The sequence below is a fragment of the Phyllobates terribilis genome, unplaced genomic scaffold, assembly GCF_046119375.1.
Source record: "Phyllobates terribilis strain yellow unplaced genomic scaffold, ASM4611937v1 Scaffold_9__5_contigs__length_417890890, whole genome shotgun sequence".
Lineage (NCBI taxonomy): Eukaryota > Metazoa > Chordata > Amphibia > Anura > Dendrobatidae > Phyllobates > Phyllobates terribilis.
The window spans coordinates 374795070-374820618 of record NW_027362769.1 but is presented as its reverse complement, the minus strand read 5'-3'; the positions used below and the strand labels follow the sequence as shown (position 1 = coordinate 374820618).

The following is a 25549-nucleotide window of genomic DNA, read 5'->3' as shown; positions in this document are numbered from 1 at the left end:
ACAAGGCCAAGTCGACCTGTCATTGGCTACAGCAGAAGAAAGTGAAGGTTCTGGAGTGGCCATCTCAGTCTCCTGACCTCAATATCAATGAGCCACTCTGGGGAGATCTCAAGTGCGCAGTTCATGCTAGACAGCCCAGGAATTTACAGGAACTGGAGACTTTTTGCCAAGAAGAATGGGCAGCTTTACCATCTGAGGAAATAAAGAACCTCATCCACAACTACCACAAAAGACTTCAAGCTGTCATTGATGTTAGAGGGGGCAATACCTGGTATTAAGAACTGGGGTATGTGAACTTTTGATCAGGGTTATTTGGATGTTTTTGGTTGTCATTAAGATTTAAAAAGAGAAAACACAGTAGTTTGACAATAAATGGCTTCACCCAGCCAATAATCACGAGTGGAGAAAAAGTTTTTTTGTTATCATTCATATTCTCTGAAACAAGGCCAAGAAAGGAAAAATTCTGCCAGGGTATGTAAACTTTTGAGCACAACTGAATCTAAACATTCCACAGACAGTTCATTGACTTCTATGAGGACTGTGTAATACTTAATTTCTGCTGCGGAGGAAACGAACAGTTTGCAAAGTGTTCCCTCAGATTATAGAGAATTGCTGGCGGTCCCGTCCCAGAATAGTGACACTTTTACGGAAAATATATTTTCCTTCATCAGGGATACCTTTGGTCCTCGACTGGTCTTGGAAGTCTACCCCCCTAATAGATTGCTTTATTGAAAGGCAAATAGTTCAATTTCATTTCTAGTGTATCTAGATCAAAGAACCACCGACTTTCATTGTGCGACGTTTGTGCAGGGGGGCTTTTTACTATTTGTAGACTCCAAAATGTAGATCCTAGAAATGATTCTCCATGTTTAGTTATAAAGAGCCTAGACAATGGATATCACTGATATTTCTGAAATCAATATATCACTCCTTTGATACTCCCATGTTATATATTCTTTCATTTTAAAGTTAACACATTACCTTCATTGTTGCTAAATTCTTTTTTGCTTTTGTTAGTTTTCGACATACTTTGCACTGAAAAAAATCTCCTTTTTTTTCCTCAGTTTTCCTACATTATACCCCCCCACTCTGTTCACAAATTACGCTGCCATTATAGCCGCCTCAATTTCAATTCTTTGTTCTTGTTGTGGCAATTTTTCTCTCCTTCTTCCAAGAGTCATAACTTTTCTATCTTTCCATCTGCATAGCTCAATAATGAGGATTTGTTTTTGCAGGACAAGTTGTTCTTTTGAATGACCTTTCATTTTACCATTTAATGGACAAAAAGTTCTAAGTGGGATGATATGAAGAAAAATAAAAACCTTTGCAATCCCGTCATTAATCTTTGGGTTTTTATGATGTTCATTGTGCAATAAAAATGACCCGGCAACACGATGTTTAAGGTCAGTACTATTACAGTGATGCCAAACTTGTATAGTTTTATGATTTTTTTTTCTATTTCAGTAGTGAAAAAATACTGAAATTTGTAGGAAAAAAAATCTGATTTTTGTCACCATTTTCTTTTTTGTTGTTGTTTAATATAGTTTTTATTGTGAGGATTTTTAGCATATAACTGGGGAGAAGGGAAAGACATAATAAACATATATAATGAGCAATACAAATTAACATTAATAACAGTGTAAATTGTCACCGCAACTATCTAAGGGAAAAAAGTCAGAATTAAAGAAGGAGGAAAAAAGGAGAGAAAGGAAATGGGAAAGGAGGAAGGACATGGGAAAGGAAAGAACAGGGAATAGAAAGGAGGAGTAAAAATAAACTGAAAAAGAGGGAGGTGGAAAAGAAAAGGAAAAACAAGGAAAACATTCATCTTGAAAAAAAAACTGAATAAAACATAACTCATATAGAAAGTTTGGAATATGTATTCAACAAAAAAAAGTTGTCGCTATTTTCTGAGTATTTGTCAGTTATTGGACATGTGATAAGTGCTTGGTTTCTGTGTTCCGTGCTGCTGCTATCATTGGTACTATTTTGGAGTATGTCATAGTGAAAAATTAAACATTCATAAGACATATCCAGAGAGGGGAGGTATCCCCCCCTCACATTGAACATCTGGGATTAATTAGACCTAGGAACAGAGGGACTAATTTAAATAAGGGAGATGAGAAAGAGAGCTGACACCTCCAGCTCCATTGAAGCAGTGGCCCCCTGCAGTGTCCAGGTAATTAAACATGAGATTCTCTGGGAACCAGATACCAAAATGGAAATTCATTTACGCAGAGGAGGAGAACTGCCTTCATCAGGAAACAGCTTCCTTTGATCAAAGAATATGTCGCAGACCAGCCGGTGTCGGTGTATAGATATACATTTTTGGGTTTGCATCGATCCGATATTTATTGGCGATACATTTTCAGCATTGTAGCATAGGGACGAACAGAACGCATTCACTCACATCACTGAAGGGCCATTAGAACCCCTCCAACTTAATAACGTTTCAAGGGATGGTGCTATCCATGTCATTTTTCATCTCTATAAAAAGATAAAATCACGATAATGAAGATGACGACAATATCTCTCACCTGGGATCTACAGGGGTGAAGATAGCCTATAAGATGGGGATCACATAACATTCTAACATACCCAGCACATCCCACATACCACGTATGATGTTGTGATCTCTTTGTATTGATTTTTTTTTTTAAAGGGCTGAGGTTCAGTTATTGCTACAGTAATTCTATAAGATTTTATCTGTGCAACAAAAAATAAGAGAATATGAGCAAATGACAACCTCCAAGTATTCCTGTTGTGAATCAATGGTCATCAGTAGGGAAAGGAGGGTACTGCCAAAATATATGATTCTTAATGTCCGACACATCCAAGTCGTACCAAAAAAAAGTTATACATTTGCCAAGATGATATACCACTCGGTCTTGTCTGAGAAATAAGTAGCAATGTTTCTTCTCAGTGATCTTGAGGGGCAGATGCAGGACCTTACCGGCAGCGATCAATCTCTGCAAATAAGCTAGAGCCTTTATCTGTTTCTTCTTGCTGCACTGCCCTAGACCACCGGGTATATAGACATGCAGGGGATTTAGACACATTTATTTATTTATTTTTACTTAAATGCATGTACTTGGGGCCAAAATTCATTTTTGCAAATGGGTTTCATTAAAAATGTTGCATCATTTGGCTTTTACAGACTCTTTTTTTTTTTCTGATCATTGAGCTATGATTTGATCCATAGCCATAAATCAGCTGAGAGGAGCAGGAAACAACAGATTAAAGAGTTAGAAACTCAACTATTGGGCTGTTAGGATGAGCTCACTGACACAGTCTCACTTAACCCATTCTGCAGCCAGAGATAGACAGTGTAACATAGAGGCTATAGAAAGCAAACGGTGCAAATTTTTTAATGAAACCCAATTACAACAATTATTTTTAGCCAAAAATACATGCATTTAAGCAAGAAAACAAAAATTATCCCCAAAAGTGGAAAACTCCTTGAAGATATTTTCATTGGGATCCCTCTCTGTGGGAACTGCTGAATTGTTGCAGGTAGAAATATAGATCAGAGTTTTTCTGTCTGATCCTCTAATGCCCCCCCCCCTGCCCCGACCACCACCACTCCCAGAGACAAATGACGTTTCTGGTAGTCACTAATGAAGCACTACTGCAACATGGAAGTTCAATGGGTTGAATTAAGATTACATAAAAGAAAAGTATTTTTTGAGAAATAGATCCACACTTGTATTTCCACATACTGACAGCTAGGCTGGAGCAGTTAGAATAATATGGGTCATATGTGGTGACTTGTAATATTCATGTCACGTGCACACATCTATAATTAGTACATGAAGCATACAGGTTCAATATACATGCAATATAAGAATCTAACTTCCTCCATCCCTGGGCATAAAACACCTGTCTGCTGCCAGAATATCATCAATTATACAATATATATAAGAAATAATGAGGAAACAATAAACTCCAAATTCCTTACTTAGGAGGCAATAGCAAAGTAATTCTAATATTATTTTATGATTCATCAGAATTAAAATTCTGAAAGCGAGCGTGCTAAGAGCAGCAGTTTGTGCTCCAGAGCAGCTATTCCTGCTGCAAATGAAGATAAGACAGTACAACCGTTGTCTGCTACTTGCAGCAAATAAGTAAGAATCCTTCTTTTTCAGAAGCTCAATAAGTCGCGGTCTCTTGGAGTACCTTAAACACATCCGCCAGCACGTCGGCACATTTATGATGTCAATCCATGAAAGTCATATTTTATTGAGCATTAAAGGGTTTGTCTGGAACTTTGATATTGATGCCCGATCCTTAGGATGTCTAATTACACCCAGCACTTAATGTGATAACTAAGGCTATGTTCACACATTGCATATTTTTTATGCGTTTTTTAATGCAAATTTTCAGCTGCGTTTTACAGTACCAGCAAAGTCTATGAGATTCCAGAAATCTCATGCACACACCTTGGTTTTTGTTTCATCAGTATTTTGTGCTTTGCATGTTTGTTTGTTTTTGCAGAATAGAGCATGTCACTTCTTTCAGAGTTTTTTCAACTTTTTTAACCCATTGGAAGTAATGGGTGGTGAAAAAAACACTGAAAAAACGCATCAAAAATGCAGGTGTCAGTTATTTCAGCATTTTTTGTGACAAAACCCGATGAAATAGAATGAGATTTTTTTTTCATTGAACTTTATGTACATGCATAAAGAGACAAAAGGACAGTGAAAAAAACGCAGCAAAAAAAACAAGCAAAATTGGGAACAAACCTTCCTGGCAAGAGATCAGGTTTTGTTGCAGAAAAAAAAACGCAATGTGTGAACATAGCCTAAGACATCAACAAGGCTAGTTTCCCATACAAGTGGGGCTGCTATATCGGCTCCATGCATATTAGAAATATATAGTGGAAAATGTAAAAAAAATATTCCCTAATGTAAAATAAAAAAAAATAATATTTAGCAAAATATAGAAATTAACAAAAAGAAGAAAAAAAAAGATTTATGCCGCTGTTGAGCCCAAAGTCCCAGTTCTGACCCCGTTTAACTATCCAGATCATTTTATATTTCAGAATAAACGTTAGACTCAAGCAGAAATATTTAATAGTTTCTCTATGTGAATAAAAAAAATTGCTTAAATTTAAAAAATGAATTGTCTATTTACTTTCTATCACGCCCTAAATAATAAAAACTCTCCAAATACTAAATGTGGTAAGATGATAAAAAATGTCCAATTTGTTACGAAAAATAAAAAGTGCACACAATGTCTTTTTCAGGGGGATTCTGCCCCCCGAAAAAGCGCTCCAAAAAAAAAATGAAATAATGCAAAGTAATGTAATAACGACTCACTGTGCACATGTGCCGTCTTTGTCATTTCTTTTAACCTCTTCAGGCTTCCAAAGCTGGGAAGTTGTTAAAAGAGGTTCATTTTTTGGGTGGCTTTTAAAATTTAAATGGCAAAAAAAGCTCTCGGCGTCGGAGCCACCACAAAGAGGATGGCAGAAAAACCAATGAAGATGCTTCAGGAAAAAGGTGACAGGCATTTTCATGAAGCTTCTTCCGCTTTCGAAAAGTTGTCGGTTTTGTCGAAAAGATGTCATGTGAATATATCTTAAGAAGCGGTAGAAACTTCCCGTGGTATGATGAGGTTGTCCTTGAAAAACCAACTCCACCAGCCCACGGGAAAATCACAATGAATACAATTATGTATTGTTTCCTCATTCCATAACATGGATTTGAAAGTTGTAAGATTGCATTATAATAACAATGAGAGAAGAGGCTGGAGGGAATCCTCCTTACATACAGTATGTTCTTCAAGACATGTCACCATGTTGTAATCCATGGATCCAGGGCAAAGCAGACATAGAGCTTCCCTAGACATACAGCGAAACCTCAATGAGAAACCCAGCAAACATTACGTAAGTGAGAGGTGTTATGGTACTGCTGTAGTTTTGATAAAATCATAGTTTTATCAGCAGGAGATTATCACTAGAGGACTAGTAAAACTGCTGTCATTTAGCCCTCCATAATCATTTACTCTGTATAACCCCACTGTCACTGTGACTGTCACCATCTGCAGCCATCTGCCTATGCACAGTGTACAAAGAAAGTAGCCAATCAGTGATGTGGGCGGGGTTATACAAGGCTCAGCATTCCAAACTCTGCTAAATCTGCAGCAGAGAAAACTGCAGCAAGCAGTCTAGTAAGTGGCACAGCACTGGAATCGGGGTCTTTGCCCCTTTATCATGCTGCTCTCAGAAAGGGTAGCAAAAACTTAGATTCCCTTTAAATGGGCACTGTAGTGCTGGTTCATGCTTCCCTTATGCATAGCTTATAAAAAATAATAATAAAAAAATTGTATACGTAACACATCAAGTATGTTTATTGCAAAACTAGATGGTGGCCCGATTCTAACGCATCGGGTATTCTAGAATATGTATGCGGCCGACCGGGCGCAATCAGCAGAACGTTGTTTAAATTTGGCTCCAAAATCGCTGATTGGTCGCGGCCGGCAACCGCGACCAATCAGCAAAACGGTGTTTAAATTTGGCGGCAATATCGGTGATTGGTCACGGGTGGCGGCCGTGACCAATCAGCGAACTGTGTTAGTGAGGACCGGAGAGCTTGTTTAAATTTGGCGATAAAATCGACCAATCAGCAGAGCGTTGTTTAAATTTGGCGGCAATCTCGCTGATTGGTCTCGGCCGGCCGGCGGTCAGGACCAATGAGCAGAGCGGTTTTTAAATTTGGCGCCAAAATCGCTGATTGGTAGCGGTCGCCGGCGGCCGCGACCAATCAGCAGAGCGTTGTTTAAGTTTGGCGCCAATCTCGCTGATTGGTCGTGGTTGGCCGGCGGCCACGACCAATCAGCAGAGCGCTGTTTAAATTTAGCGCCAATCTAACTGATTGGTCACGGTCGGCCACCGCGACCAATCAGCAGAGCGGCGTTTAAATTTGCAGCCTATATCGCTGATTGGTCACGGCCGGCCACCGTGACCAATCAGCAGAGCGGCGTTTAGATTTGCCGCCCATCTCGCTGATTGGTCGTGGTTGGCCGGCGGCCGCGACCAATCGGCAGAGCGCTGTTTAAATTTAGCGCCAATCTCACTGATTGGTCGCGGTGGCCGACCGCGACCAATCAGCAGAGCGGCGTTTAAATTTGCAGCCTATATCACTGATTGGTCGCCGCCGGCTGACCGCGACCAATCAGCAGAGCGGCGTTTAAATTTGCAGCCTATATCACTGATTGGTCGCCGCCGGCTGACCGCGACCAATCAGCAGAGCGGTGTTTAAATTTAGCGCCAATCTCGCTGATTGGTCACGGTCGGCCACCGCGACCAATCAGCAGAGCGGCGTTTAAATTTGCAGCCTATATCACTGATTGGTCGCCGCCGGCTGACCGCGACCAATCAGCAGAGCGGCGTTTAAATTTGCAGCCTATATCACTGATTGGTCGCCGCCGGCTGACCGCGACCAATCAGCAGAGCGGTGTTTAAATTTAGCGCCAATCTCGCTGATTGGTCACGGTCGGCCACCGCGACCAATCAGCAGAGCGGCGTTTAAATTTGCAGCCTATATCGCTGATTGGTCGCCGCTGGTCGACCGCGACCAATCAGCAGAGCGGTGTTTAAATTTAGCGCCAATCTCGCTGATTGGTCGCGGTCGGCCACCGCGACCAATCAGCAGAGCGGCGTTTAAATTTGCAGCCTATATCGCTGATTGGTCGCGGCCGGCCACCGTGACCAATCAGCAGAGCGGCGTTTAGATTTGCCGCCCATCTCGCTGATTGGTCGCGGCCGGCCACCGCGACCAATCAGCAGAGCGGCGTTTAAATTTGCAGCCTATATCGCTGATTGGTCGTGGCCGGCGACCGCAACCAATCAGCAGAGCGGCGTTTAAATTTGCCGCCGATATCGCTGATTGGTCGCGGTGGCCGGCTGCGACCAATCAGCAGAGCGGCGTTTAAATTTGCCGCCCATCTCGCTGATTGGTTGCGGTGGCCGGCCGCGATTAATCAGCAGAGCGGCGTTTAAATTAGCCGGACATCTCACTGGTCATGGCTGGCCACCGCGACCAATTAGCAGAGCGGCGTTTAAATTTGCCGTCCATCTCGCTGATTGGTCGCGGCCGGCCACCGCGACCAATTAACAGAGCGGCGTTTAAATTTGCCGCCCATCTCGCTGATTGGTCGCGGTGGCCGACCGCGACCAATCAGCACAGAGGCGTTTAAATTTGCCGCCCATCTCGCTGATTGGTCGCGGCCGGCCACCGCGACCAATCAGCAGAGTGGCGTTTAAATTTGCCGCCCATCTCGCTGATTGGTCACGGCCGGCCACCGCGACCAATCAGCAGAGCGGCGTTTAAATTTGCCGCCCATCTCGCTGACTGGTCGCGGTGGCCGACCGCGACCAATCAGCACAGAGGCGTTTAAATTTGCCGCCCATCTCGCTGATTGGTCGCGGCCGGCCACCGCGACCAATCAGCAGAGTGGCGTTTAAATTTGCCGCCCATCTCGCTGATTGGTCGCGGCCGGCCACCGCGACCAATCAGCGTCGTATTAGTGTGGGCCTGGGAGCGGCGCTGCTTGTGCGGCTCCTTCTGCTGCGAGAAGCCGGGAGATGAGCGGCTGCTCGCAGCAGAAGCATCCCGACCGGCGGCGCTGCTCCCCGGTCCTCTGTTCACACTTGCTGTCGGGAGATCAGCGGGCCAAGCCGCTGATCTTCCGACGTTAGCCGCATGGAGGTCAGCGGCGCCGGTCGGGGTAGTTGTGCTGCTAGCGCCGCTTATCTCCCCGCTGCATCGCCGCTGACCTCCATCCGCCAGATGAGCCGCTAACGGCCGCCATCTTTTTTCAGAAATCCCGCGGCGCTGATTGGCCGCTGCCGGACCAATGAGCGACGCGGGATTTCCAGGACAGACAGACAGACAGACAGATAGATAGACAGACAGACGGGATAAGACAATTATATAGTAGATACAGTTGCAAGTGAAAAATCCACCAGCAGGGGGTGCAGCAGAGGTGAGGTCACCCTACACCTGCCAGGCGTCATGCACCTAAATCCTCTACGGGGAAATCAGCCTTGTTACAGAATATGAAACTAACCTTGAAGGATGTGGAGTCAGATACCAGATTGTCACCTGTTTCTAGGAAATGTTCCTGTCAAAGAAATCTCTTAGGTGAGGGTAGGAGGATAATTTGCTTGTGATTTACAGTTCTGTGCAAATATTTTAGGCAGAAAGGTAAAACAAAAATGCTGCAAAGTAAGAAACTTTCACAAATAGAAGTGTTAATAGTTTATTTTGTTTCAATTAACAAAATGAAAAGTGAATGAACAAAAGAGAAATGTGAATCACATCAATATTTGGTGACCGCTCTTTGTCTTCAAAACAGCACCCATTCTTCTAAGTACGTGTGCACACAATCAGGGATTTTGTGGGATTATAGTCAAGTGTGTGAGTAACCAATTCTACAAACAGGTGATAATGATCATCATTTTCGTATATAGGTTGAAACACAGTTATTAACTGAAGCAGAAACAGCTGTGTAGGAGGCTTACAATTGGGTGAGGAACAGCCAAACTCTGCTGCTAAGGCAAAAGTGAGCACAGTAACAAGACACAAGGTAGTTATACTGCATCAGCAAGGATTAAAACTGGGTGTGGAACAGCCAAACTCTGCTACAAAGGTGAGGTTGTGGAAGTCAGTTTCATGTCACATGTCATACACCATGGCAAGGGTGAGCACAGCAATAAGGCACAACGTAGTTATACTGCATCAGCAAGGTGTCTCCCAGGCAAAGATTTCAAAGCAGACTGTTGTTTCAAGATGTGCTGCTGGTCTTTTGAAAAAGCACCAACAAATGGGCAAAATTGAGGCCAGCCAAGGAAACTTAGCGCAGCAGATCACAGACATATCATTCTTACGTCCCTTCTAAATTGGAAGATGTCCAGCAGTGCCATCAACTCAGAACTTCAGAAAAATCTCGCCAGACCTGGTCTTCATGCTGCCAAAACCCAAAACTTTCTACATGGAAACAAGATGGAGGGACTCAACTATGCAGAAATGCATATTAACTGGTGTGCAGAAAAACTGCAGCAGGTGCCCTGGACTGATGAGTCAAAGTGTGAAATATTTGGCTGAAACAGAAGACTGTTTGTCCGCTGAAGGGCTGGAGAGCGGCACAATAATGAGGGTCTGCAGGCAATATTGAAGCATGGTGGAGGTTCCCTGCAATTTTTTTTTAAATTTATAGTCCTTAGCATGGGTTCATCCACTCCCCTGTAGAGCAGCTTTCTTGGTTGTGTTGGTACATCTAGACTGGATCTCCTGCATTGTAGGTCTTTCTGGCACAGGTGGGGTTGTGGTGTCAGCATCGTCCGAAGAAATTGATGTCTTTGGTGACAGATGTTCCACAAATCCTGAATCTTTTCGTTGTTTTTCCTCCACATGGTCGCCCATCTCCTTATTATCCTTCCATTCATGAATGGAGACCACTGTCTGGATGGATCTTGGCTTCTCAGTCATGGAAGAAGATGCACCTTCCTTGTCGTCTTGCACCTCCCATTCCACATATACATTTCTTTTTCTCCTTGACTTGACAAATGACTGGTCAGATGCGTCTGATAAGTCTTCGAGATCGTTCAGTGATATTGATTGCAGCCTTTCTAGTTTACCCTTATGGCCCCCATCCTCATTATTCCTATGTTGTGGGTTGGAGGCTGTATCTAGACTGCTCACCACCTTGGAGAGATTGGGAGAAGACCCTGATAGGTTATTATGTAGGTTTACTTGTAGTTTCTGGTGCGGGTTTTGATATGGCTTGAGGCACATGGATGGGGCATAACCAAATCTTCCATTGTAACTAAAAGAGAAAGAAACCAAGAAAGAAGGAAACTATTATGAATGTACAGTATATCATGTAAATTCAGACTGCCCAGACATTCTGACTTCTTCTCCATTTACTTAGTTCGACATAGCTTCTTCTTTTCTATGCTTTTTGATTGCCGCCCACCCTGACCACTGCTTTTCTACCCATATTGCAGATTCTCCGCCAGCCCTAACCACAGAAATTTAAAGAAGCAGCAACTTTGATATGCCTACCATGCCACCATGAGGATTTTTCTAGATGAAGAATGGATATTTCTTGGATTCTAGTCCCATATTTAGCCCCATGCCAAATGCTTTAGCATCTATTTGTTTGCCAAGTTTTGAGATTGGAAAAGTATGGATACTTTCTCCACTCTAGTCCATAGGTTGTGTCTGGTATTTACTTGAATGGGGGGCTAATACCATCTATACTCTACCCTTTTAAATAATCATTGGCTGTAAAGAGAAAAAATAATAACCCTCTTACCAAATAAGCCACCATCCAATTTCAGATTTCTCAATGACCTCTACCACAACGCCAACCGTAAGTGACATTTCATCTGTTTTCTGAGCTTTGTAGCCCTTCTCTGCGTAGTAATACGTTCCTGAAAAAAATGAAATCTGATCAGCAGCATTACTGAAAAAAAGGATATGTATCAACATGGCTGCAGGATGGATGAAACTTGTTAGAAAAATATAGATAGAACAGAATAATTTCTTCACTCAAGAAACCCAAGAGCTTGAAAACAAACCTTTCCCTGTCCTAGGTGACCAGAGACAGTCATTAACCCCCACTAGGATACTGAGATGAACCTCTTCACTACCCTGGACCACCAGGCCCCTATGCATACTAGACCACCAGGAATACTAACCCTAGCCTCTACATATTCCTAGACCAACTGCCCTAGACCACCAGGGATGTTGACTTTAATTCATACAGAATACTGCCCTAGACCACAGGAGATCCAGGCACTAAGCTCTTTACTGACCTATTCTACCAGGGATACTTAGACTAGTACTTCCACATTCTTAGAATCATAGAATCATAGAATGGTAGAGTTGGAAGGGACCTCCTGGGTCATCTGGTCCAACCCCCTGCTCAAAGCAGGATTCACTTTCTTAGGCCACCATGCATGCTGAATCTAACCCAAAGAGTACACTATCCTAGACCACCAGGGATGCTGAAACTAACCCTAAGAGTACACTGTCCTAGACCACCAGGGATGCTGAAACTAACCCTAAGAGTACACTATCCTAGACCACCAGCGATGCTGAAACTGACCGTAAGAATACACTGTCCTAGACCACCATGGATGCTGAAACTAACCCAAAGAGTACACTGCCCTAGACCACCAGGGATGCTGACATAAATCTCTTCACTGCTGAGGCAAACCTTTTTACTACCCTAGACCACCAGGAGTGAGAAAATAACCTTTTTACCGCTTTAGATCACATTGAATGCAGAAATTAACATATTCACTGCCCTAGACCAGCAGGGATGCAGATGAAATTCCCCTTATTGATTTAAACCACTTGAGATATAGACCATGGGGGCGATTCATTCAATCCAGCGATTCTCTAGTCGGTCTTGATGAGGGGGCGTTTTGGAGCAGATGCTCCTGATTCATTAAGAAGCGCACGCCTCTTAATGAATCAGGTGGGGTGCGTAGCTGGAGTAAGATCTGTGGCCTAGCAAACACCGCCGCTCATCATGAATTTGACGGCATGAATGACCTTAACACGCCAAATCACTTTTTTTGTGCAAACTCGCAATTGCACAAAATAATGCGACTTTTCAAAGCTTTTTTTCGCCAAAAATCTGGTGAAAAAGCTTTGATGAATCGCCATCAATAACTGTCACTCTCTTAGATCAAGATGCTCTGGAGTATCTGGCTGCTGTAAGAAAAATTGTAAGAGCAATTTAGGCTAATATTTCTAGAATTTTTGTATAACCTGGCTTGGAGATATCAGAGCTCCTGTCCCAGAGGCCAGCCATACACATTAGATGGCTGTCGGCTGAACGATGCTTTGGCCGATCATTCCTCTGACAGCCATATCTGTTCACACTCCCATACACAGGAGCGCTTGGTTGAGCGTACCCGTGTCCTCTATGAGAAAGCCGCCAGCAGACACATGGGCCGGCAGCTTATCTCCAGAAGAACAATGTGATCGGTAGTCCGAGTGCCTTAACCTAAGCCACAAATACACAAACCCCCCCATGCATAATAAATAACTTTTGGGCAAATGATGTCGGACTAATCGTTCAGCGGACTGCTATCTCTCCCAATTCCCCCATACACAGAAACGTTCGGCTCGGCTGAGTCCTCCTGTGTTATCTATGAGAGAGTCGCTGCCGTCAGCCCAGATCATTCTCTCCAACTACATCATCTGTCAATGAGATATCAACGGGTTTAGACGACAGTAGTCTAATGTTTATAGAGGCCTTTAGAGGAAACAATGGTCACAAGCCCCCACCTGTGTAATCCTCTTATGCCTCTATGATTTTTCTGAATAATTGCCTCAGTTGGAGCTATGAAAGTTGTCCACTTCACCAACCTTTCCTGAATGATTTCCTCTTTGAGTTAATATCTTCTAAAGACTCTGACTTTTTCAGATAAGGAGCCGGGAACCAGGATACTTGTTTCTCTTCATTCTCCACCAACCACCAGCCTAGAAGAAAGGAATAGATGCCTAACTTTTAGATTCACTTGGTGGTGACTCTTTTCTTGTCACATGTGAAATCTAGGACCTACCAGAAGGATCTCTTATCAGGACATCAATGCATTGATTCTTCTTGACCTTAAATGGTCTGTTCTTGGTATCTTTGGTTTCAAAGTTATCAAGGCAGATGTAGGATTCAGATATAATTGGCTGTGTGGTGGTGAGTTGTGTTGACCTGGGTGGATATGTTACCTCTTTTTGATCATTGTCTGATGGCATTATTACAACACTGAAATAAGGAGATAATGACGATTTAGGTACTTTTCATGCTCAGAAAAACCAAAGATGAACATTCAAGGATGTTAACATGACTCGTGGTGACGGTGATACGTCTGTCCATTCATGATCTCTAGATAGGACGTCTACTATACAAACCTGTTTTCAGGAAAGGACGGAGTGAGGTCCTGCTTCTTAGGAGTAAAAAAATCAATAACCTCTTCACACTGAGAGATCTTGGAGTCAGTTTGAAGAAGTTCCTTGGAATAAATTTCTAAAAGTCGGAGCCTCTCTAAGTATCGATTAGAAAATTTACTGCGGAACAGCAATGGGGCATCTATAAAAGCAAAAAAATAATTATTACGCAACACAATGACTGGCATGAGTAAGGTGGTAACTTGAATCATAATAGTTGTAAGTCACACCAAGGTTGCAATTCATGATTCACTCTGTCATAGATACAACTCAATACTTTCATAATACTTTTAAAGAGATAGGACTTGTAGAGGCCGAAGACATTATCTAACTAAGGCCTTAAAAGCAAGTGTGCTACTGTTGACTATTTTCAAGTAATAGTGTGCTAATGTCAACCAATCTCAAGTAATACAGTGCCAATGTTGACCAGTTTCAAGTATTACGGTAATATGCTAGTGTTGACCAACACCAAGTATTAGTGTGCTGATACTGACCAACCTCAAGAATTGGTGTTCCAATATTGACCAACACAAGAATAGGAATGTCATTGTTGGCCAGTTCCAAGATTTAGTGTGTAAATGTTGACCAGTTTCAAGTATTAATGTACTGGAGTAACAATGTTGACCATTTCCATGTATTAGTAAGCCAATGATGACTAATTTCAAGTGTTAGTGTGCCAATGTTTACCATACTAAATTATTGGACTACCAATGTGGGCTATCCCCAAGTATTGGAGTGCCAATGTTGACCAATCTCAAGTATTGGAAATCAATTGTTTACCATTCCCAAGTAATGAAGTGTTATGCTTGACCAATCACAAAGGTTGCGGTGTCAGTGTTAACTAATTTCAAGTATCAGTGTGTAAATATTGACCAATATCAAGTACTGAATTGCCAATGTTGATCATCCCCAAGTTTTGTTCCAATGTTGACCAACCTCAAGTATTAGCATGCAATTGCTGACCAATCCCAAGTATTAGGTTGTCAATGTTGATAAATCTCAAGTATTGAAGTTTCAATGTTGACCATCCCCAAGTATTGGTCCAATGTTGACCAACCTCAAGTATTGAAGTGCCATTGTTGACCATCCCCAAGTATTGGTCCAATGTTGACCAACCTCAAGTATTGAAGTGCCATTGTTGACCATCCCCAAGTATTGGTCCAATGTTGACCAACCTGAAGTATTAGCATGCAAATGTTGACCAATTCCAAGTATTAGTGTGCTAATGTTAACCAATGTCAAGTGTTAAAATGTCAATGTTGACCATCCCAAGTATTATAGTGCTAATTCTGACCAGCCTCAAATATATAGTACGCCAGAGCTTACCAGTTCCATATAATAGTATGCCAATTGTATGGTCAATTGTTGACCGATTCCAACTATAATTGTGACCAACCCTATGTACTTGAATGCCAGTACTGACCAATTCGAAGTATTAGTGTTTCATTGTTGCACATTGTTGGGGACTTCAACTACCCCGATATGGGGACTTCAACTACCCCGATATAGACTGGGAAACCGAAAGCTGTAGATCTCAGAAAGGAAACAGGTTTCTGTCAATTATCAAAGACAATTATTTGTCACAACTTGTGCAGGAACCAACTAGAGGGACGGCCCTTTTAGATTTAATATTAACTAACAGGCCAGACAGAATAACTGAGGTGCAGGTCGGGGGGCATCTGGGAAATAGTGACCACAACATTATACAATTCCACATGTGCTTCAGTAGGGTGCCCAGCAAGGGAGTCACAAAACACTGAACTTCAGGAGGGCAAAGTTTGAACAGCTAAGAGATGCCCTTCACCTTATAGACTGGGATAGTATCTTTAGTAATAGGAGCACGGATAGAAAATGGGAAATTTTCAAAACAGTCCTACATAGTCACTGTAGAAGGTACATACCTTACGGGAATAAAAGGGCTAGGAATAGGAGGAAGCCAATGTGGCTAAATAAGGAAGTCAAGAGGGCAATGAAAAACAAAAAAAGGGCTTTCGGTAAACTTAAACAAGAAGGCAGCGAGGAAGCGCTAATATCTTATAGGGAAAAAAACAAAATCTGTAAGAAACAAATAAGAATAGCAAAAGAGGAGACAGAGAGACTAATTGCCAAGGAAAGTAAAACGAATCCCAAACTGTTCTTTAACTATATAAACAGTAAAAGGATTAAAACTGATGGAGTTGGCCCATTGAAAAATAACCTGGGTAAAATCATAGAGGGCGATGAGGGTAAAGCAAACCTACTCAATAGCTTCTTCTCCACTGTTTTCACAAAAGAAAACAATTTATCGGAGGAAATGCAGAGTGATAAAGTAAACCCTCCGCTAAATATCACCCACCTAACCCAGGAGGAAGTACAGAAACGCCTAAATAATATCAAAATAGACAAGTCACCAGGCCCAGATGGCATACACCCCCGGGTACTAAAAGAATTAAGTAATGTGATAGACAGGCCGCTGTATCTTATATTCAAGCACTCTTTATGGACAGGGACTGTCCCACTAGACTGGCGCCAAGCAAATGTGGTACCAATATTCAAAAAGGGGTCTAAAAGTGACCCTGGGAACTATAGACCAGTCAGCTTAACGTCTGTTGTGGGTAAATTGTTTGAAGGATTTCTTAGAGATGCTATTGTAGAATATCTTAATGATAATAACTGTCTAACTCCATATCAACATGGATTCATGAGGGATCGCTCCTGCCAAACAAACCTGATGGCCTTCTACGAGGAGGTGAGCTCACAGCTGGACCGGGGAGAGTCAGTGGATGGTGTATACCTTGACTTCTCCAAAGCGTTTGATACCGTGCCACACAAAAGGTTGGTATATAAAATGAGAATGCTTGGTCTGGGGGATAATGTGTGCAAGTGGGTAAATAGCTGGCTGAGTGATAGAAAGCAGAGGGTGGTTATCAATGGAGTAAGCTCAGGGTGTGTCAGGGTTACTAGCGGGGTGCCTCAAGGGTCTGTCTTGGGCCCTATATTATTTAATATATTTATTAATGATCTAGTGGAAGGGTTGCATAGTAAAATAGCAATATTTGCAGATGATACTAAACTTTGTAAAGTAGTTAATACAGATGTGGATAGGTCACAGCTACAGGAGGATTTAGATAAATTGGGGAGTTGGGCCAAAAAGTGGCAAATGGGGTTCAATGCCGATAAATGTAAGGTCATGCACATGGGAAAGAAAAACAGCAGTCACCCATACATATTAAATGGGAAACCGTTGGGGAAATCTGACATGGAGAAGGACCTGGGCGTCTTGGTTAATAGCAAATTAAATTGGAGTGCCCAGTGTCAGGCAGCAGCTGCGAAGGCAAATAGAGTCATGGCATGCATCAGAAGAGGAATAGGGGCATATGATGAGAACATTGTTCTTCCTCTGTATAAAGCGCTGGTAAGGCCGCACTTAGAATATTGTGCACAGTTCTGGGCTCCTGTGCTCAGGAAAGACATATTGGAGCTAGAGAGGGTACAAAGGAGGGCGACTAAGGTAATAAAGGGAATGGAGGGACTAGAATACCCAGAGAGGTTGTCAAAATTAGGCCTATTTACGTTGGAAAAGAGAAGGCTTAGGGGAGACCTCATAAACATGTATAAATACATCAGGGGGCAGTACAGAGATCTCTCCCATGACCTATTTATACCAAGGATGGTGACAAAGATGAGGGGGCACACTATGCGTCTGGAGGAAAGGAGGTTCCTGCACCAGCATAGAAGGGGATTCTTTACGGTCAGAGCCGTGAGACTCTGAAACTCTCTGGGAGAGGAAGTGGTGATGTCCAACTCACTTAATGAGTTCAAGAGAGGCCTGGACGCCTTTCTTGAGAACAATAAAATTACATCTTATGCTTAGTTAATTAATCCAGGGATTTAATCTGACTGCCAGATTGGTGTCGGGAAATGAATTTTTCCTCAATGATGTAAATTGGCCTATACCGCATGGTTTTTTTTTGCCTTAACCTGGATCAACGCTGCGGAATAGCAGCAGTGCACAAGAAATAGGCTGAACTGGATGGACGCTTGTCTTTTTTCGGCCTTATAAACTATGTAACTATGTAACTATGTAACTCTAAGTTATAGAGTGTAGTGTCGCCCTGATCCACCAAATATTACAGTACACAGAATATTTTCATAACCTGGTTGATTCTAGATCCCATATTACGACGTTCTGCTATTATGCCAGTTCTCGAAGTGCTAGCCGGCCAATATTTTGGAACCTCTACTGTAATGACTTACTTAGTGCTTTAGTTTTGATTGTTCTAAAAAGTTCTAGAACTTATTTTTTTTTCTATAGAAGGGTGTGACTCTATATAAAAGCACTTCCAATAAAATGTCACAACTTTAGCTTATCAGTTGCGGAATGAACAGACAGACCCTGTTTATATATTCCTAATGTGAGCAATAAACCGCATCGTAAGGTCTGGTTCAAAGATTTTATCAGCAGATTGGATCTTATAAGTAAATTCTGCATATAAAACAAATACTATAAAATATTTAACAGTGACATTTCCTGATCCTTGTAAAATGAAAGTCTAAGATTTTCATAATAGTTAGAAGAAAACGTTCATTGTCATACAAGTTTCGTGTAAAATCACAAGAAGGACTCCCATTGTTCCACTAACTTGTTCAACCTGAAAGGAAAATGAAGTTCTTTACTCATTCATTTGGTATCTATTCAGAGGCAAAGGAGTTCTTTAACCCCTTCCCGACAAGGATTTTTTATTTTTCCTCTGATTCTCCAGGTCTGTACGATTACGGTGATACCAAACTTGCATAGTTTGTTTTTTTTATTTAATAAAAAAAAATTTGAAGTTTAAAAAAAAAAAAAATACAGATAAATAAATTTTGGTTCATGTCGCCATTTTCTGAGACCCCCGGAATGTTTTTATTTTTCTGTCTATTGAGCTGTGTGAGGGCTTGTTTTTTGCATTGCGAACTGACGTTTTCCTTGATTCCATTTTGTCGTACATAGGATGTTTAGGGCAATTCTGGCGTTTTGATCATTTTTTTCTCTTTTTGAAGTTTTCCGTACGGATTCATTAATTTTATATATTGATGTACAGGACGTTTACGGACTCAGTGATTTCAAATATATTCATTTTTTAATGAGGGAAAATGAGGAATGATTCAAATTTTTTACTTTTTTTAATATATATTTTTAAAACTATGGGGTTTTTTTTCGTTTTTTTTTTTACTACCCTTGAACTTGCGAACATCTAGTTCCCGGTAGCCTTCAACTCATTAATATTCTGCAATTGAGTCCCATGTAGGGGGGACAATGCGATTGTACTGGCAACTCCGCCAGTTAAATGCTGCTGTCAGAGATTGACAGCATCACATAAATGGTTAACAGCAGCGCACAGAGCTCAGCTCCGCTTTCTGCTGTTAGAGACAGACGCCGGCCATGCAATTTGTCCATTTATCCATTATGCTAGGACTTGTAGTTCTTTAAAGAAGCACTCCCATCAAAGATTTTATCCTCTTAATACATTGCAATCATCATATTATATAGCACTGTGTACTTACAATTGCTCATTTTGCCTTTCTACCCAGCTAATTCTTCTCTTTTCTCTGCTCTATGTAGAAACAGGAGGTCTCTCGTCTCTGCAATCATCATCTGTTCAACTCCTGACCCAGCTGCTCCCTCCTCTCCCTGACCTGGGACTTTTGCAGTGACTTATGACTCATACAGGAAAAAATGACCTTCTGTTTTTACATAGAACTTAGAAAGATTTAGCTAGTCAGTTTTTAATTACGTGATGTCATAGACCTAATGGAAAAAAGAAGAGTCACTTTTCTGTTTACTTTCTCTTGTGTTATTCGTTAAGGGCTTTTTTTTTTGCACCAAATTCTTCCAAATGGTCCATGATTCAAGAATTTTGCACAAAAATAAAGAAAGAAAGCGCTTTATTTTTGTCTTTAACCGGTTTGGGGATTTTAATAACCCAAAATGTCATATGTTTCACCAAAAATTTAAGATGTAGATAAACGAGGAAAGCTGGATGACATTTTCATAAAAATTTAGTGACTTTTTAAAACGTTGCAATGATGAAACGGCCGCAAAAATCTGAAAACTCCAAACTTTCTTCACAATGACGAACATAAAAAAGGAACAAAAAACAGAATAGTACATATAAAATAAACTTAAAAAAAAGCTAATTAAATGCAGAATAAGGCACAAATGAAAAACAAACAAAAATGACCAAAAACAAAATAAATGGCTACGTGTGAGGTTAGCGTTATTGCAGTCCTATGTAATTTCACAGATCACTTGCATCTCTGATGTCTTCTGCGTGGAGTAAATGCCTCACTTACCCCTGAGAATGGGAAGAATTCTCTCTAATTTGTTCACCACGCCGGCCTCCAGTGGAAACTTCCTCGTAAGTGATTTCTAGATGATCAAAGCAGATGATGAGGGTTATACTTACTTACTCAGTAATTACTGGGGGCTACAATAGTCCTCTTCTGAGATAAGATCACTGTGGCTGTTATTGAGGGCAGTGTAGCGTTGTGGTTTTTTTACTAGGGCGCTGTTCTCATGTGAAGGCAATGTGGCTGTCATCAGCTCTTATTATGGGGACCCTGCTTAGTATTATTAGGGTATGTTCACATGTTCAGTATGTGCATTAGATATTACTGCTGCAAATATGGAAGTGTTGACAGGAAAAGCGCTGCATAAAATACGCTCATCTTTGATACGTTTTTTCACCCATTCATTTGAATAGATGAAAAATGCTGCAAAAACTCTGAAAGAATTGAAATGCGGCAGATTTAATTCAAATTTGCAAGGAAAAAATAAGCAGCATCAGTAAGAAATTCTGAAATCTCGTTCACTTTGCTGGTACTGGAAAACGATGTTTTTTTTTCCTGTAACAAAAACGCATAAAAAATGCAACGTGTGCACATACCCTTAGGGTACCGTGGCTTTAGGACAGGGACTGTTATCATAGGGCACTGAGGCTGTTATTTTTAGGGTACTGTGGTTGCTATTATGTGGTCTCTGGATGTAATTTTTAGAGTACTGGTGCTGTTGTTATTGGGACTATGTGGGGATCTATGGCCGTTATTTGAGGGTTGATATTATAGGGACACTTAAGCGGTCATTAGAGGAGCTCCATAGCTGTTATCATGGGGCACTGTGGTTGTTATTATGGGGCACTGTGGCTGTTATTATGGGGCATTGTACTTATTATGGGGCACTGTGGTTGTTATTATGGGACTCTGTACTTATTATGGGGTACTGTGGCTGTTATTATGGGGCATTGTACTTATTATTATGGGGCACTGTGGCTGTTATTATGGGGCATTGTACTTATTATGGGGCACTGTGGCTGTTATTATGGGCCATTGTACTTATTATTATGGGGCACTGTGGATGTTATTATGGGGCACTGTAATTATTATGGGGCACTGTGGTTGTTCTTATGGGACTCTGTACTTATTATTATGGGGCACTGTGGCTGTTATTATGGGGCATTGTACTTATTATTATGGGGTACTGTGGCTGTTATTATGGGACTCTGCTTATTATGGGGTACCGTGGCTGTTATTATGGGGCACTGTACTTATTATTATGGGGTACTGTGGCTGTTATTATGGGACATTGTACTTATTATTATGGGGTACTGTGGCTGTTATTATGGGACTCTGTACTTATTATGGGGTACTGTGGCTGTTATTATGGGGCATTGTACTTAATATAGGGTACTGTGGCTGTTATTATGGGGCATTGTACTTATGGGGCACTGTGGTTGTTATTATGGGACTCTGTACTTATTATTATGGGGCACTGTGGCTGTTATTATGGGGCATTGAACTTATTATGGGGCACTGTGGCTGTTATTATGGGGCATTGTACTTATGCAGCACTGTGGTTGTTATTATGGGACTCTGTACTTATTATTATGGGGCACTGTGGATGTTATTATGGGGCACTGTACTTATTATTATGGGGCACTGTGGCTGTTATTATGGGGCATTGTACTTAATATGGGGCACTGTGGTTGTTATTATGGGACTCTGTACTTAATATTATGGGGCACTGTGGATGTTATTATGGGGCACTGTACTTATTATTATGGGGCACTGTGGCTGTTATTATTGGGCATTGTACTTATGGGGCACTGTGGTTGTTATTATGGGACTCTGTACTTATTATTATGGGGCACTGTGGCTGTTATTATGGGGCATTGTACTTATCATGGGGCACTGTGGCTGTTATTATGGGGCATTGTACTCATGCGGCACTGTGGTTGCTATTATGGGACTCTGTACTTATTATTATGGGACACTGTGGATGTTATTATGGGGCACTGTACTTATTATTATGGGGTACTGTGGCTGTTATTATGGGACTCTGTACTTATTATGGGGTACTGTGGCTGTTATTATGGGGCACTGTACTTATTATTATGGGGCACTGTGGCTGTTATTATGGGGCATTGTACTTAATATGGGGCACTGTGGCTGTTATTATGGGGCATTGTACTTATGGGGCACTGTGGTTGTTATTATGGGACTCTACTTATTATTATGGGGCACTGTGGCTGTTATTATGGGGCATTGTACTTATTATGGGGCACTGTGGCTGTTATTATGGGGCATTGTACTTATGGGGCACTTTGGTTGTTATTATGGGACTCTGTACTTATTATTATGGGGCACTGTGGATGTTATTATGGGGCACTGTACTTATTATTATGGGGCACTGTGGCTGTTATTATGGGGCATTGTACTTATTATGGGGCACTGTGGCTGTTATTATGGGGCATTGTACTTATTATGGGGCACTGTGGTTGTTATTATGGGACTCTGTACTTATTATTATGGGATACTGTGGCTGTTATTATAGCATTCTGTACTTATTATTATGGGGCACTGTGGCTGTTATTATGGGACTCTGTATTTATTATTATGGGGCACTGTGGCTGTTATTATGGGACTCTGTATTTATTATTATGGGGCACTGTGGTTGTTATTATGGGACTCTGTATTTATTATTATGGGGCACTGTGGCTGTTATTATGGGACTCTGTATTTATTATTATGGGGCACTGTGGTTGTTATTATGGGACTCTGTATTTATTATTATGGGGCACTGTGGCTGTTATTATGGGACTCTGTATTTATTATTATGGGGCACTGTGGTTGTTATGGGACTCTGCATTTATTATTTTGGGGATGGGGCACTGTGGCTGGTATTATGGCATGCTGTACTTATTATTATAGGGCTGGTATTATTCGGCAATGAGGCTGATATTATTTGCACTCTGTGGCTGTTATTATGGAGAATTATGGCAGTTTCTACAGCCCTCTGTACTTATTATTATGGAGCTACCATAAAAGTTATTTTGGACACTATTATTATGGGCTACTGTAGCTGTTATTATTGGAATTCTGTGGCTGTTATTATGAGGGCTCTGTACTTATTATAGGAATACCGAGGTTGTCATTATTGTAGGTTTTATGGCTGTTTTTATATTTTCCTGTCTACAATTTCACTCTCATGTTTGAGTCTCTTGTATAGCTCTAAATTAAAATGAAAAAAACTTACTGAAAGCTCCTTGAAGACGTCATACGTCCTGTATATGAGAATATTATTAGAGTCCGACCAGAGGATGGAGAACATGAAGAGCTGCAAGAACACAAAGAATAGCATAAATGACAGCGTAAAACTTTAAGCTCCATTCAGATCTCAATTTTTTTTTTTCACGGTAAGATATGTACCCATTATAGTCTATAGGGCTCTCTGTTTCTTTTTGGGAGACCATGTGTTCCACAAAAAAAATCAGAGATATGTCTATTTTTTGATCCAAATCATAGATCAAAAATACCCATACATGTCTATGTGTCCGTGAAAAACACAGCGCAAGGATGGCATCAGTGATTAACGTCTAATGTATAGGAGAAGCTTAATAATTATTTTTTTTATACCGGAAAATCACTGATGAAAAATTGATGGTAAAACCTGACATCGGATTTATAACACTGATGAACAACGGTCCATATATTTACATACAATAAAAATCACCGGCGTCTGAATGAGGCTTTACCCATAAGTTTCATCTATGTTCTGGAGGATCCAGCGCATATGTGCGTTGTACAGAACTGTGTAATACTACATTTACACTGTGGGGGCACTGCAGAAAAATGAAACACCTGCTGCCAGGTTTCCCCACAGGTTAGTTTATCACTGGGTCCAATTAATGGCATTCCCTAATTATAAGAGGACCCTGCTTGCATAAAAGGGATTGTCCAGTGCATGCATTGTGTTTCGTTTTCCTCCTAAAGTCATGGGGAAATATTATGGGAGTGGACAGGAATATCAGCGATAGAAGCTTACCTTCTGCTTCTCATGCTGCACCAGTCCTACAGCCTTGGCTTCTACTGGATACCGGCTCATATTTCTCACCTGCTGACACCTGCAGAGACACTGAGCTTTTTACCTCTGCAACCCTGGAATTCATAGACTACAAAGGAAGGGGTGGAAGGCTGGTCTCCCGTGAAACCGAAATTGCATGGAGCCAAATCGCACCGTCCCTTTTGTCTTTTGATCTTTTTTCACCGGTGCCAGTGCAAATATCTCACCCTTATCAAACACATAGTAAAAGACGACACCTGTATCATAATGGATGAAGAAATGCAAATAAGTAGAGCAATGGGAGATGCTCAGTCCCATATCTTCTCTTAAAGAGCACTTTCACTTTTCCCTAAAATGAGAGATAGGTGTTACTGAATCGTCATTGACCCCAAGTTAAATATTTCTGGGGAGATGGAAAAGACATACAGAGAAATATGATTTCAACAGAATAAAGGATCAGCAGTTGGAATTGGACATGACAGATCCTTTCCTCCCCCGACATTTATCTGTCCGGGCCCCCATTCACATTACACTGTCATTCGAACCCATCGGAAGACAATTAGCCATTCAAAACATGGCCGTCACACTGCGGGAATCATGGCTGTCACACTGTGGGAATCAGACTCCGACATCTCTCTCCCAGATCCCTCATCTAAGCACATTCTGCCTTAAAAGGAATCCATCACCAGGGTTTTGTTACTCCATCTAATAGCAGCATGATGTAGGGGCAGAGACCCTGATTCCAGCGATGTATCACTTGTTGGGCTGCTTGCTGTAGTTTTGATAAAAGCAGAGTTTTATGTACTGCAGATCTACCAGTTCTCTGAATGCTGAGCTCTATAAAACCCCACCCATACCACTGATTGGCTGCTTTCTCTGTACCCTGTGCATAGGCAGAAAGCTGCCAATCAGTGGTGGGGGTGGGGTTATGTAGAGCTCATGAATATGGAGGACTACCTGGCAGCATGATTACTAGTCCTCAAGTGATAATCTCCTCCTCATAAAACACTGATTTTATCAAAGCAACAGCAAGCAGCTCAGTAAGCGACACATTTCTGGATCTCTTTTTCTAAATACCTGGTGGCAGATTCTTTTTAAAGGAAAGCTGTCTTCAGGATTTTATGCCTCAAACTAACAATACCTTGATTGTAGAAATCCGTTTTGGCGTTTCTCAGCAATCAAGTGTTGAAATCTTATGCAAATCTGCTGCAAGTGCTTTGGG

General features: G+C 41.5%; 1 protein-coding gene across 1 annotated transcript; it reads right to left on the bottom strand.

Moving 5' to 3' along the window:
* Positions 1-9338: 9338 nt before the first annotated feature.
* On the bottom strand, positions 9339-24464 carry LOC141162362 (NADPH oxidase organizer 1-like). The gene is made up of 8 exons (XM_073648404.1): positions 24310-24464; positions 23521-23601; positions 20283-20358; positions 13932-14109; positions 13589-13785; positions 13392-13505; positions 11323-11440; positions 9339-10830 (listed from the first exon to the last, which is right to left on the bottom strand). Exons 1-8 carry the CDS (start codon positions 24367-24369, stop codon positions 10236-10238), a joined length of 1419 nt encoding a protein of 472 aa, XP_073504505.1. The 5' UTR covers positions 24370-24464; the 3' UTR covers positions 9339-10235.
* Between the last annotated feature and the right edge of the window lie 1085 nt (positions 24465-25549).